Source organism: Abramis brama, assembly GCF_963993115.1.
Source record: "Abramis brama genome assembly, chromosome: 15".
NCBI lineage: Eukaryota > Metazoa > Chordata > Actinopteri > Cypriniformes > Leuciscidae > Abramis > Abramis brama.
This window is the reverse complement of record NC_139977.1, coordinates 17,313,503-17,329,236: the sequence shown is the minus strand read 5'-3', so window position 1 is coordinate 17,329,236 and position 15,734 is coordinate 17,313,503. Positions and strand designations below refer to the sequence as shown.

Sequence of the window (15,734 nt, the reverse complement as noted above, 5' to 3'; positions counted from 1 at the left end):
AAAAAATTACATTTTGCTTAATTAAAAATGTCCATCTTTACTTAACTTTAAAACATTTGTGTTTCAGTCCGATGGTAAGTCTGACATCACTGTTTCCAAGTCCAAAAGCTCTATCAGATGCCAAAAACAAACAAACAGTGCTATTATGCACTCATTGTGCTGTAATATTCCTGAAAATTATGATCCTAACCTTTATCTCTATACCGAAATCTTAGATGGTTAGTTATTCAGCTATTTTGAATCATAAAATGTTGAAGTCTGGGATGCCGTGAGACTGGAGACTGTAATGTACACTATGGCTTTTGAAAAGCTTAAATGTGTGACTTGAATCAACAGTGTTCATAAATGGTTGTTGAGTATTCTCATGAAACAAGATAGAGGAAGTAGAAGTAGAAGCTTCGACCCGGAAACAGTATTAAGGTGCAGTAAAATTATCTGTTGTTCTGTGAATGTTCACTGATGAATTCCAGTCATTTCAATAAGAATTTACATGGTCAGCAATTTCGTTTGTGGTCAAAAATGTCACTATGGGACCAAGTTGGTGTGAGGTACTTAAAGAGTTAGAAAAGTGAAGAGGTGCCGCAGCTTCGATTTCCGTGTGTTTTTCCTCTTTTCTGGTGGATGGTCCAGGCATTTCAGTGATTTTCAGGTCTATAGGAGGATTTTTATTCTTGTTCAAACTTGTATTTCAGCTTACCGAGATCCCTGCAAAGTACAAAATTTACTGTTAGTAAGGTTATTAAAGTGATAGTTGTGAAATTTAAATAATTTCCTCAGCCTTGTGACATTCCAAACCTGTTTGAATTTCTGTCTGTGGAACCCAAAAGCAGATCTCAGGCATAATGCAACCCCAGTCACCGATCGCTTACCGATCACTGCATGAAACAAGCAGAAAACATTTGTGTAAATCATTCAGGAAACCATTCTTATGTACACTTGTCTAGTTCAATTCAATACAACAATTTATGTAAAAATGGTTAAGCTCCAAAAATGTCCCAGAAAAGATCCTAAAAATAATCAATGAGTTCACAACTCATGTGTTATGGGTTGTGTTGCAAGTCTTCTGAAGCCATAATAGCTTTTTCCTTTTTTTTTTTTTTTTGTCGAAAAAGACTAAACTTGAAGTTATAAATCAGAATTAAAATGTCTTATATTCAAATGCAAATGATAAAGATATAAGAAAAAAAATGCATAGCATTATTTGTGAACCAAACCTAATATTATTTTTCTGAGTAACATGAATGAGATTTGAGATCATGAGGGAAGATTTTCAGAGAATAACTGATTAAAAAAACACTAGTACACAGTCAAACAATACAATTTCACACAGAGAAAGTTCATAGTAATAAAGTACTTGCATGTGGTGCAGGTAACTTACTGTAATTCAATGTTGCCACTGAAATGTTCAGATTATTTTAGAAATGTAATGGTTGTTCTGGGGATACAAAAGAAAAAAAGCTGATTATTCACAACATAATATTTATTGACCAGTAAATGGCTTTAAAATTGTAACGTATTTGAGAGAATGGGGGCACATGTAGTAGCCTAAGTAAAGTTAGGCTAAACAAAAACAGACCAAACTATATTAACCTGCTTTTGTTATTCATAACAAACGCAAATGACAGCAGGAATCAGCTAAATTATAGGCTATATCAGCAATTTGACGACACAGTTGTAGCCTACAGAATATGTTGAATTGAATGACTAAATCAATCTAAGACAATAAGTCAATAATTTCCGTTCATTACAGATCAACGTAACGTTAGTTAGCATCGCGGCTAAAACCGTACAAAATACAACCACAAACACACGTAATATGTATGCATAGCCAAAACACAACACGAGTTTGTTTAAACTTGATTTTTATTACCACCCATATATTTTTTTTCCGGACTCCACGCCAGAGGTCCCCCTCAGCACCCCTAACCCTTGTGTTATGTTGCGGGTCAATTTGAACCGTTTAGGGTGCTTTCACATCTGTAGTTCCGTTCATTCCGGACCAAGGGAGAAAAATTATGTTGCTAAACAGTGACATAATGCCAAAGAGCATAGAAGCCCAAGAGGCGAAACTCTGTTGTGTTATGGGTAACAGTCTGTAGATGGCGCTGCGGAGGCGCGTCCGCCATTATGGACTAAAAGCTGCTGCAATCGTTAGCGCCAGTCAATGGCAAAATCCATTTTAGTAGGTGTTTATAGTTCATGTGTGCACTTGCTAGATTGCACATCTTTTTTGTACCTTTCCGCCTGTAATAGGACATTCATAGATTGTTTTTTTTCTTGCCATTGAAACGTTCACTGTGTGCACTTTCACTGAAGATGTTGAAAAAACAAGTTGTTATTATTTGTGTGATATTCTATGTAAAATATTAACTGTCTTTAGAAATGTTCATTTATAATTTTATTTATTTAATTATTTTTCCAAATCATATATATGGTGATGTTCACTAATTTCAAAATCAACATTTGAATAAATATCTTATTACTTATATCTAATTACAGTGTGTCTGCCTATCCTAGCCTATATTATTTCATGAATTTCTGTTAGCCATATAACAAGGAAAATGCATAATAGAACATGAATATTGATAAATTAAAGTTTTGCAGTAATTTTATAATTGTATCTTTGCAAACCGTAAGTGGTAGGCTAATGAAGCCGATTCGGTGGGGGAATACTACCCTTACTAAAAAGTACTATAGCAATCTTGTAGTATTTTGGGACAAAATATTATAGTAATCTTACAGGAATACTATAGTAATTTGGGACATACTACAAAAGTACGATAAGACTACTATTTAAATACTATAGCAGCTTAAAAATATTATAGAGGTATTACAGAACATCACAGAAGTAGGCTATGTTATGTTCTGTAATACCTCTATAATAATCTAGAGCCGCTATAGTATTTCTATAGTAGTCTTATAGTAGGCTACTTCTATAGTAATATTTTGTCCCAAAATACTATTTTCCTAAGGGTAATAATTAGGCCATGCATAACCAACACAGACGTATATTTTCTGTCATTTAACGTCATTTAACGTCGGTCATCCTCATTAATGTATTTTAAATTGTTTTCATATTTAGATATGACGGCCAGAAAAAATTAAGTTGTGTTAAGTTTTTGTTATGTTAAGTTTTTCAGTGCCATTGACTCCCATTATTTTTCGGCGTTTTCCTTCAGTTTTCAGTCCATAATGGCGGCCGCGCCGTCATGCCCATACTGTTTTTTTTTTTTGTTTTTTTTTTTGAGAAAGAGCTTTGAGGCACCTAAATTACATTTTGAAGTTCCTATCCAACAGGATATTTGAGGCTCCTTTAGTTTTTACAGTGCATAAACCATAAAATGAAGATTTGTATGCTAAGAATAAAAAATAAAACAAGATTGTTCCCTGTTCCCATTTCTTCTTTTTTTGTACTAAACCAAAATGTCACAAATGTCACAAATTTACAAAATGTCACAAATTTAGACTCTGTTCACAGAAACAGTCAAATTCTTGGTGAGTGCTAAACATTTTCAGAAAATTGTTTATGATTGCAACAAAGGTTTTTTTTCAAGATTTCATCATAGTTATTTGGGTGGTGCAAAATCAATTTCGCAATGCAACAATTACAAAAATAAATGTAGGCATATACAAAACAGTATACCAAAGAGACAACATTAACAGCACATTGCATGTTAATATTTTGCTTTGGTTAAAGGTTATTTGTTTTAAATAAGTCAAATCCTTTCTCATATAAAATGTTGACTTTTTATGTGATACAATAAGGCCTATCATAACAGTGGAGATCCTGGTTTTGCTCAAATAAACTAATGTGGAAGGAAACACACACTCTAAAAAGTGCATATGGCTTGTCATTAGTTTAAAGAACTTTTTATACTTGATCTGACTCAATAAATTCACTTTTCTGGCTTGTCGTTGGTCTAATGTAATTGAGTTTAGTTGTCTTGAAGTAAAACAATTTTTTGGGTGTAATTTAAACTAATTGCTTTAAATCAAATTACAATTTTACATCCACGTCCAAACCACGTGACTACTGACGTCATCAAGCTTGGGTCGAGAATTTTCTGTTCGGCCGCCATCTTGTTTTGCTGTATGAAGACCGTTGCGGATCCACAGTATTGGTGAGTAATCCTAAAAATAAGTTTTCATTAAGTTTTATCGCCGTTGATATACATTTGTATAATATTAAAGTAGAATTCAATGCATTCATGCATGTGTTTGGTTGAATATCTGTTTTATTTTGGTCAGAGTCATCTGATCAAGTGTACAGTTAATGTTAGCTATAACTGTTAGGCCTAGTAACGATGGATAGCCATTAATAGATAACTTACTTAAGTAACGTTAGTAACGTTAGATAATTTGTGGACTTTTAATTACATTATTTATTTGGGTTTTTCCTGCATTGAGAATTACAAGGCGACCGCCTCTGTCAAATGGCGTGCCCTATCCGGCTGTCCTCAAAACTCAGACAGGCTCAGATTAGGCCTGTCGCGATAAATAATCAGAAATATTGTTACGTTACTCAATCATTCACAAATTCTAATATAATGATTTAAGTGGTGTAAAGCCATTTCATATCTTGTTGTGAGGGACAGAAGAAATTTTACATCGTTAAATTAAAGTTTACGCAAACTCGTCTTCCCTCCGCTGCAGCTGTCAATCATTTGATCCATTCAGTATTCAAACAGCGCGTCGCGGTAAAACTCCTCGTCTACCAAATTTAATAATCGTGACAGCCCAAGTTCAGATACCTATTTTCCAAGCAGGATTTTACCACCTTCAACTCATTTTGATCCAGGAAAAACCCTAAAATAGTATATAATTGTTACTATCGGTAGAGATTGTAACGTTATAATATTACATTGCGTATCTGCATTTCGTTCATTGAGTGGATTGCATACGTTTCTGACATTTGATTGATGTAGAAACATTGGTGAATGAGAAAAATAAAGTAGCAAGAGTGGTTAATACTTTAAAATGAGTCAAGCAACAGTTAAGTTGGTGTGATTATGCTTCAAATCAAATGACAAGTTTGCGTTCTGTTTAAGCCACGTGACCACGGACGACCACGCACGGACAAAATTCTTATCGACCATCATCTTCTTTTGCTGCAGGATAACCTCATGGTGGACACACAATTACATATGGTGAGTAATCTTACAAATTAAGTTAAGTTTCATACATTTATAATCACATGAGGATCAGTTAACTGATTAATGCAAGTGTTTTATCAAATAATTCAAAGTTTGTATTCAAAGTGGACATCAGAGAATTTACACTTTATCAATATATTGCACAGCACTGAACTGAGTTCTTTTTAGTGTCATATGGCGTTTGAATGGTCATAAATATTTTATTTTAATTGAAAATGTCTACCTTGCCAAGTATTCACTTTAACACATTTGGTTGTGTCTTAAACATTTGCCAAAAAATCGAGTTTGTCTTTGTTGGTATGTGTGTTAATTCTTAAAGTGACAGTAGCCTCATATATACATACTACTGTATAACCTTAAAAGAATAAATATATGGTAAATACTTGATTGATCAATTACGTTGTTGACGTTTTAACACACTGCAGTAGGTTCCGATTGCGTCATAAAAGTTTAAACATGCATACACGCACGCAATGACCTATTACATAATACGTTACACAAAATAGATTATTTTATGAAATCTGTATGACATGACATCTTTGCAACTTTGAAAATAATTATTGATAAACATTCAAATTACACCAACTTATTTAACGTATTATTTATAAATATCTAAACTTGCAAAATTTTTGGCTCTTAGGTGCAAAAGCATATCCATGCATTTTAATTTTCTTTATGAAAGTTGGTGATTGCTGTGTTTGTCTTTTTTTAAGATACAGATGTTGAAAGACAACAGTTTGGAGTCATTGTAGTCCAGTCAGAAGATAACGGTAAGTAATTGGTCTCTTTTTGGTAAGAGCAGTTGAATTTATGAATTGGCTCTCTGAGTAAGAATTGTTTCTTTTTTTTTTTTTTGCTTGTGTGTCTTTCAGATTGGCCAGAAAGATGAAGCACAGAGAGAACTTGGACAGTTTTTGTGCTCTGTGAAAGTGATGGTCTAAGCACTCCCCTGGACATCAGCATTGTCATTGATGGTATTGAGGTTTTACATGAGTTGTCCTCAGTTGAATCTGCTTGTGCCATGATGTTTGGAATCACGTACTGAGAACTTGAGGTATCCTGAAGTACTTAAATATACCTTTGAGGGCTTTCAAAAAATTGTCATGGACATAGCGAAGATGCAAATGGATTTTAAAGGGTTAATTCATCCAAAAATGAAAATTCTGTCAGTATTTACTCACCCTCAAGTTGTTCCATCCCTGTAAGACTTTCGTTCATCTTCTTGACGTGTTCACAAAAGCAACACAACGCATGCGCAAGAACTGAGAAGATGCCGCAGATGGGTCTCGATGTAGTGTTTAAAATGGTTCTAAAGTGTGCATTTACTGGATGTCCGAATCGTGAAAAACCAACGAGAAAACGTATAAGTTCCTTGCCAATGCTGCTAAATGAATGGCTTACCTTTCAGCCTTTCCCATCAAATGATCGTGAGCGTCATCTTCTCAGTTCTCGCGCATGTGTCGTGGCGCTCTCGTGAACTCACTCAGACCCAAACTCAAGAAAATTAATAGTTGAATAAAGTCAAAAGTTTTGTTTGTTTTTTTGTACACAAAAAGTATTCTCGTCACTTGATAAACTTAAGGTTGATCCACTGTAGTCACTTGGACTATTTTAACAATGTCTTTACTAACTTGTCTTGGCCGGCAGAATGAAATTACCTAGCAACCTATGAAGGAGTGAGACAGCTCTCAGATCTCATTAAAAATATTTTAATTTGGTGAACTAACCCTTTAAATGTTCCTGCATGTCATGTCTTTTAAGGAGCTTTCAATGTTGATTTGTTTCAATATTTTTTTTGTTTTGTTTTTTCAATGAATTGATGTTACACTGGATGATTTATCAATGCCATATTAAGGGCTTTTCAATGTTTTCTGTTACATTCTTAAATTTAATGCAAGATAATCTGAAATGTCAAGTGACAGTTTTACTATAGCAAATGGAATTGATGTAAAATTATTGATGGATGTTTTTTTTTTTTGTTGTACAAAATTACATTGTTGACGGTCTTATTATTGAATGTATTTTTTTTTTTTTTTATTAAGTCATGCACTAAAACGGTTTCAGTATTGACTTTTGTAAATCAAATGAATTCTTCATCAAATGTTTTTAGAACAAGTGGAAATTCTGGTTTCTGTGAGTTTGTTGGAAGATTGCACTAAATAAACAGTTAAATGTTTGATTCCAGAGTGTAAAAGGCTTATTTTTTCAGACAAAAATTCGGTGATATTTCATGTTTGTAATTTTGTTTTGTATTTATTTTGATATTTAATATATAAAAGTTTTAAAAATTAAGTTAATCCAAATAATAATTTATAATTTAATGCTAATTAAACAAATCTCTTTGGTTGAAAGAGTATTTTTACTTTAAGTTGACTATGGAAATGTGATTTGAGTAAATGAATTTTTTTAAGTTGAGATAAAATAAAAAACCGATTACTTGTAACAAGTTGAAGTAATTTTTTTACTTTGATCCAACGACTCATTTTTTTCAGTGCACAATATCCTTCACTACAGTGACATGTTAACACATAGTGTGGATTTAAATGTTCTACACTCACCTAAAGGATTATTAGGAACACCATACTAAAACTGTGTTTGACCCCCTTTCGCCTTCAGAACTGCCTTAATTCTACGTGGCATTGATTCAACAAGGTGCTGAAATCATTCTTTAGAAATTTTGGTCCATATTGATAGGATAGCATCTTGCAGTTGATGGAGATTTGTGGGATGCACATCCAGGGCACGAAGCTCCCGTTCCACCACATCCCAAAGATGCTCTATTGGGTTGAGATCTGGTGACTGTGGGGGCCATTTTAGTACAGTGAACTCATTGTCATGTTCAAGAAACCAATTTGAAATGATTTGAGGTTTGTGACATGGTGCATTATCCTGCTGGAAGTAGCCATCAGAGGATGGGTACATGGTGGTCATAAAGGGATGGACATGGTCAGAAACAATGCTCAGGTAGGCCGTGGCATTTAAACAATGCCCAATTGGCACTAAGGGGCCTAAAGTGTGCCATGAAAACATCCCCCACACCATTACACCACCACCAGCCTGCACAGTGGTAACAAGGCATGATGGATCCATGTTCTCATTCTGTTTACGCCAAATTCTGACTCTACCATCTGAATGTCTCAACAGAAATCGAGACTCATCAGACCAGGCAACATTTTTCCAGTCTTCAACTGTCCAATTTTGGTGAGCTCGTGCAAATTGTAGCCTCTTTTTCCTATTTGTAGTGGAGATGAGTGGTACCCGGTGGGGTCTTCTGCTGTTGTAGCCCATCCGCCTCAAGGTTGTGCGTGTTGTGGCTTCACAAATGCTTTGCTGCATACCTCGGTTGTAACGAGTGGTTATTTCAGTCAAAGTTGCTCTTCTGTCAGCTTGAATCAGTCGGCCCATTCTCCTCTGACCTCTAGCATCAACAAGGCATTTTCGTCCCACAGGACTGCCGCATACTGGATGTTTTTCCCTTTTCACACCAATCTTTGTAAACCCTAGAAATGGTTGTGCGTGAAAATCCCAGTAACTGAGCAGATTGTGAAATACTCAGGCCGGCCCGTCTGGTACCAACAACCATGCCACGCTCAAAATTGCTTAAATCACCTTTCTTTCCCATTCTGACATTCAGTTTGGAGTTCAGGAGATTGTCTTGACCAGGACCACACCCCTAAATGCATTGAAGCAACTGCCATGTGATTGGTTGATTAGATAATTGCATTAATGAGAAATTGAACAGGTGTTCCTAATAATCCTTTAGGTGAGTGTATATTGTCAATATTACCATGAAGACAAGAATAACAATATCTAGGCTACCTCAGAAATATTGCATTATATTATACAGAACATTATCTCTATTGAAGATGATGCTGTGACATGAGGTTTCTGTTTTAGGAGGCGTTTACATGACACCATTTTCAACAAAAACAAACAAAAAATAAACGGTTTGGCCGTTTATTTACTCAACAACGGCGTTTTGGGGGCCGCCTGAAAACGCAAACTTTTGAAAACGTGTTTCAAAGTGTAAAGTTTTAAAAAAATATACCATTATCATCTCCATGTAAACTACAAAAACGCGAATTTGTGAAAATGGTGACGTTATGCGTATTACGTGTTTAGTTTGGAGTTGTTGTTTTTTATATACAAAGTGACATCGCCGACTACTGGCCTGGCATTAATAATACAGTGTTTTTAGTCGCACAGTTCCGGGTGAACAGGTATCTTTTGACAGTCATCTGTATGTGAAAAACACAAAGGAAAAACTTTTTTTTGTTTTTAGTAGCTACATCAGTTTGTATCTCCTTTTACCTTTGTTAGCTCTTGTTTCCTCCCTAATTAGTATAGCCCTCATTTTCAGTTGGTTTCTGCTCTCTCTTGGTCTCCAGTGTGTTTTGTTTTTTTGTTAATAAAAGTGACTGCTGTAAATAGTCCCTGCTTCTACTCTCCCTTCCTGCAACCAGCCTTGACAGATGCAATGTTGGTTCACTATTTAAGTCCAATTTTATCTCAAATCCAAAGTCCATCTCTTTTTATCCTTTCATTGTTCTTCATTTCCCCATTCCTTTACTTTATTATCCAGACATAAATAGTTGTGATTCATTAATGCTTTTGAATACAGACCTTAGGTTGGTATCTTTTAAATGACAATCAGCAGAATGAAAGTGTAAAAAAGCTATAGAAGTTTAAGTTTACTGTAAAACAAATGAACTGTAGCCTACTAAACATTTTTTTATTTTATACAAAACATATATTTTACTAAATAAAATTTACTGTAAAATTGCTATAAAACGAAAGCAATATGTTTAACCAATCTTGGTTCAAAAATATTTTTTTTCTATTTCTTACAGAAATTAGGCTACATAATGATTCTTGATAACTGATAATTAAATAGAAGTATGGAAATTTGGGTTAGAGAACATTGCAACACTTGAACTAAATTATCAGCCAACACCCACTAGCCCCACTTTGCTTCTGTAGTTTTTAAAAGGAAAAATAAATAACTTTTCAGGTTAATTTTCCCATTTTTAAGAGAACTTTATACAGTTTTCTTTACTTTATAATTTTTTTAAATGTATAAACAAGTAAGTTTGATCTTGACAAAGTGTTTGACAGATTAGTTTGTGTCCACAGTCACTCCCTCTTCGCTCTATAAATATGTGGCCTTCCTCGGTTTTTGTTTCACTTGCTTTGCGAACCTGACGAGAGCATCATGGAGCGTGAACCATGGCTGAATCTGTTCATGCTTGCAATACTGTGTCCTCTCATAACCGGTAGGTCATCTTGCCTTGGCTTTAACCATCAGAACCATCAGGGTTTTTTCTCAATTTAAAAGTTTTGTTTAGCTGTTTAACTGAAATGCTGATTTGAGGGAACGTTTCCTATAAACAAGAGATGTATTAAGCAGCTAATTGATTCCTAATTTCACATTTAATAGTCTGTAGTCTATAGTCCAAAGCAATAGTCCAAAATGAGTCTAGAAATAATTTATTGTAACGTTTAGACATTTTCAAAAGCATGATCTTTTATGTTTTGAGCTTAAAACGACTTTTATTTGATAAAGCATTGTGAAAAAATATTACAGCAATTTTACTTGAAAAGAAGGTTTGGGACCCAGAATGTTTTTTACAGTGTTTTCTTGCAACACCCTTTTTATCCATCTGATATTCCCCAAAGGTGCTCCATCCTCTAATTTGTGCTCTGATGAGAATCTCAGTATTAGAGGAGGCAGTTTTTCAAGTGATGGGAGCCTTGTAAGATACAGCTGTTCAGAAGGCTATTACCCAACCGTTAAAATCCGTCGCTGTGACAAGGGAAGATGGAACCCGATGCCAGGAAGAAAACGCCCAGAGTGCAAGAGTAAGCAACACATTATGAGACAAACATGATTACTCTTATTCATAACTGAAAACACAACCACATTTTCCATTTCAAGGCTACTCACAAAACCATTCCTTTTGTCTCAGAAGTCACATGTCCTAATCCTAGTGGTTTTGAAAACGGAGAGGTGTATCCATATTCGCCAAGGTATTTCGTGAACGACACAACCCACTACTCGTGTCATTCAGGCTACACATTCCGTGGCTCAGGGACTCGTGTTTGCCAGTTGAATGGGAAGTGGAGTGGAAGCACAGCAGTCTGTGGAAGAAACTGTGAGTGAGAAGTCTCTCTGTGCTGTATAGTGCAATAAAAAAGCAGTAAATCCAACAATTTCCTGGTTCATGAATGCCCTACAAATTCGATAAACAATTGTCCTTAATCTCTTTAATTATCTGTTCCTCTTTTCAAACAGCTGATCACTGTCCTGATCCCGGCGTTCCCGCTGGCTCTACAAAAAATGGCAACAATTATAACATTGACGACAAAGTCACATACAGCTGTGACAGAACATTGACTCTGGTTGGTTCCAAAGAGCGAGTCTGTCAGGACGATGGCCAGTGGTCAGGAACAGAGCCAGAATGTTATGGTAAACCTTCCTCCTTCCTGTTCAAAGTACATTGCCCTAATTTCACTGAAAGTTCAGCTTTGCTAATGTTGTTGTTGTGTAAATACAGCTGATTTCACATACGACACCCCAGAGGAAGCCTCAGAGGGTTTCAGCAGTTCTCTAAAGTCAAACCTAGAGCTTTCTAAACAACATGAAGAAACAGGTAGTCTTGTGCAACTCACGCTGCCTTCTTCCTCTGCAAGACAATATATACTTTCTTTTGTCACCACAGCTTTTTTGAACGAAACCTGTTCCCTGTGTCAGATCAGTACGGGAAGAAAATACAAGTGCAAAAAGGTGGAAAACTCGATATCTACATTGCCCTGGATGTATCAGACAGCATAGATGAAGATGATTTTGAAAAGGCAAAAGAGGTCATCAGAACACTCATAGATAAGGTATATGAAATAAATAATGTGTTGATAACCATCATTTCAGCTGACTGATTTCATTCTTCGATATTTCTGCCTAATTATGTCCCATTAGTATACTTGTGCACCATTAGTTACACGTTTTTATGTAACTACGCATGAACATAATACAGATTTGATCCTATGTTAATAACCCACAGATCAGTTATTACGAGGTCTCCCCAAACTATGAGATCCTGATTTTTGCCACTGACGTTAACCGGATAGTCTCAATGAGGGACTTCAAGAGCGGGCAAGGAAATAACCTGCTCCAAATCCTTAAAAGACTGGAGAATTATAAATATGAAAGTAAGTGTTTTGTTTCAGTATAGCAAAAGTTAAAATGCATTTGTTCAGCGTTGTACAGTCTGAGAGTCTTTAAGGACGTATGTTTTAATATCCTGACGTTTTTGTGACTAACAGGTAAAGGTGATCGAACAGGAACTAATATTGCCAAGGCCTATAAGGACATTTTAGAGAGTATGAAAATAGAACAGGAGACCAATAAAGAAGACTTCATGCAGACCCAGCATATCGTCATCATGTTCACTGATGGTATTGGTGACAATATTTATACTTGGTGGTTACAACTGAAACTGTTAAAGTGTCTTTTGTCCTTAATGTAAAAAACAATGAAATTATCACAAATCAGAAAAAAAGTAAACTAACTAAAGCTCTATATTTACTATACTTTACAACTTATTTTGTCTTTAGGTCAGGCCAACATGGGTGGTAGCCCAAAAATACCGGTGGACCAGATCAAAAATCTTGTGATACAAAGTAATCCTTCAGGAGAGGAAAAACTTGGTGAGGAAGGACATGAATGATCTTTGAGATTAAACTATAGAACATTAACAAAAAGTAGAGCAAATCTTCAAATACATCTCACTTATGTTTAAAAACTCAGTTCTATTGTTTAATTATTGATATATTGTTTTGTTTGTCGTCCAGACCTGTATGTGTTTGGGATGGGAGATGACGTGAATGCTGAGGACATTAATGATTTGAAGACTGATCGGGGAAATGAGAAGTTTTTCTTCAAGCTTAAGACCTTGGAAGAACTGAAGGAGACATTTGACAACATGATTGGTACTTCATTATGTGTCTTTTCCATTTAGGAACATGGTTAGAAATATAGGCTAAATTTAAGATAGTTATTGTCCTCCATATTAATTTCAAAGCACAGTCAATTTATATAATTAATAGCCTATATAAGTTAATATTAATATTTATAAAATATAAATTTAATATATAAGTTTCTCCTCTCCTCTCCCTTAACAGATGAGGGCACCAGTGTAGCATTATGTGGACTTTACAAAGATTACGATGATGGTTTACAGTCCCATAACCGCCGTCAATACCCCTGGTTGGCAAAGATCAGTGTGACTGTGGGTATCCCTATAGGAATATATATATTGTAGTCTTATTTCTTATTTAAAAATCCATTTAAATAAATAGCTTAGCATCACCACACTAGTTCTATGAACATATGCTAAGTTTTTATTGAATTATAACGTTCATTCTCTGATGATTTTGCAGCGCAGTAATGGAAGAACCTCTAACTGCATGGGGTCACTAGTCACCTCGACCTTTATCTTGACAGCAGCTCACTGCTTCAATTTTGGTGACACACAGGATAGGATAACTGTTGATATTGGTTCAAATGTCAAAGGTAATGTTATGTCTTCAACCATATCATTTAGAACATGTATAATGGTCTAAATCTCATCAGTGGTGTTTCCTTTACTCTTATAGCAAAAGTGAAGCAGTACATACCTCATCCTCGCTATAACCTCAGAGCAAAAGCGGACAAGGGAATACCCGAATATTATGAATTTGACGTAGCTCTTATTCAATTGGAGGAACCAGTAATTATGAGTCTCGAACTTCGGTGAGGAATGCAGTCATTTTACGCTACTAAAAAGTGTTAAAATAGTATAATAGACATATTTTGTATGTCTGTACAGGCCAATCTGCATCCCCTGCACCAAGGAAACCAGTGGAGCTCTGAGACTTTCAGATAGAGAAGGAACGTGCAAAAAACATAGTGAGTTTCAACAGATATGTCAAAAATGCTGCATGCATATTAGGTTTGTGGATACTCTAAAAAATATGCTGGGTTAGAAAACAACCATTTCTGAATTATTTGGCAACCCAGCGCTGGGTAAAAAAAAAAATTACCCAATAAAATTACCCAACAGGCTGTACTGCATTTGGGTTAAAAAATAACCCAGCATGTGTGTGTACAAATATAGTAAATATATAATATTATCATTGCACTGCCATGTACAATTTATAGTTTAAACACATTGTGGCAGTAGAAAATATGTGTAGCCTATATCTTCTAACATTGCTAAAATATATTTTATTAACATTTGAACTGCTTTTACAGGGGAAGTGACAATGAGTGCAGACACTGTGAGTGCTGCTTTCATGTCTGACAGGAAGAAAAGCAGTGAGAAGAAGTTCATCAAAATCAAGCAGGGGAAATGGGTAATGATGTGTTTATGCTGAAAACTGGGTTATCCTTTGATTGTTCTCCTTATATTTGTATTCATTTGTGGTTTCATTACGTTTATACAGGGCTTGATTGTTTTTTGGTGGATCTCAAAAGGGAATGGACTTAATAGCAATAGTTTAATTAAATGCATGCTTACCTCAACAATTAAATTCATTTGTCCTTTTTCTTCAGCGGGATTCTTGCGTTGAAGATGCCAAAAAAGCTCAGGGAATTACTGCGGAAAATGCTGAAGATATCGTTACAGATAATTTTCTGTGCAGCGGTGGTATTGAACCTACAAGAGATGATATTGCCTGCAAAGGTACGTTTGATTTTTGCAAGAGTGCATAATATTTGGCTCTAATCTACCATTTTTGGTGTTGCTAGAATCATCAAAATGTCATATAACAACTGCTTATCCTTAGTAAATTGAATTTGCTAAAAGATCCAAGCTCTTAATGCTGTGCATGTCATCAACAGGTGACTCTGGAGGGGCCACTTTTGTGGTTCCTGGTAATCGAATGGTCCAGGTGAGATTTTGAATCGTTTTCATGTTTGTTGATTCCTTTTTACAGAATACTGAACTATTTCAAATCACCTGCATACTTTTCTGAAGACTTAATAGCTATTCATGTCTATTTTAAGAGATGTTTTAATATGATGTTTTAATATCTGAATAATCTTGGACAGGTTGGTATCATAAGCTGGGGAGTGAAGGATCGGTGCCAGGGCAACCCGAGCGCTACGTCTGATGCAGAATCCAGAGATTACCATACAAGTCTGTTCAGTGCAGAAGTACGCTCATTCCTTGAACGCTACCTAGGAGATGGCACACTGGGAACCCCTCTTACGTTCTTGTGAACATTGTTTTTAACAGTAGTTCAGAAATGTTGTGTATGCCTCTCAGTTAAATAAACATTTCTGTTGTCCTTTCCTACTTTGAACTTTGTGGCAATTTGTAAGAAATGTGACACAATAAAAGCATTGTGTAGGCTAATAATAAAAAGCAATAACATTTTAATTTAACCTGTGTTGTTTTTGTCATTTTGAGTTTTAAATTATAGTCCAGTGCAAGTAACAAGTGTGGTTAATTAACAATGAATTGAATGAATCAGGGGCCGTTTACACAACACCGGTTTTATCATTTTTGTATGCGTTTTTGCCGTTAATTTAGGAGGCCTTAA

At 35.3% G+C, this 15,734-nt stretch overlaps 1 protein-coding gene and 2 long non-coding RNA genes across 3 annotated transcripts; 2 read left to right on the top strand and 1 right to left on the bottom strand.

Annotated features, from left to right (window-relative positions):
* Positions 1 to 567: 567 nt before the first annotated feature.
* LOC311096764 lies at positions 568 to 11,227 on the bottom strand. The gene is made up of 4 exons (XR_014609091.1): positions 11,098 to 11,227; positions 1,379 to 1,435; positions 796 to 875; positions 568 to 705 (listed from the first exon to the last, which is right to left on the bottom strand). It is a non-coding gene; the product is annotated as an uncharacterized lncRNA (long non-coding RNA).
* LOC311096766 lies at positions 3,998 to 7,332 on the top strand. Its single transcript, XR_014609092.1, has 4 exons — positions 3,998 to 4,121; positions 5,049 to 5,147; positions 5,867 to 5,923; positions 6,026 to 7,332. It is a non-coding gene; the product is annotated as an uncharacterized lncRNA (long non-coding RNA).
* Positions 10,281 to 15,576, top strand: LOC311096763 (complement factor B-like). Its single transcript, XM_084136089.1, has 18 exons — positions 10,281 to 10,426; positions 10,830 to 11,012; positions 11,120 to 11,305; positions 11,446 to 11,619; positions 11,708 to 11,803; positions 11,905 to 12,038; positions 12,212 to 12,359; positions 12,474 to 12,605; positions 12,765 to 12,857; positions 13,002 to 13,139; positions 13,332 to 13,438; positions 13,590 to 13,722; positions 13,806 to 13,941; positions 14,018 to 14,097; positions 14,443 to 14,543; positions 14,743 to 14,872; positions 15,031 to 15,080; positions 15,241 to 15,576. Exons 1-18 carry the CDS (start codon positions 10,366 to 10,368, stop codon positions 15,409 to 15,411), a joined length of 2,253 nt encoding a protein of 750 aa, XP_083992215.1. The 5' UTR covers positions 10,281 to 10,365; the 3' UTR covers positions 15,412 to 15,576.
* The last annotated feature ends 158 nt before the right edge of the window (positions 15,577 to 15,734 follow it).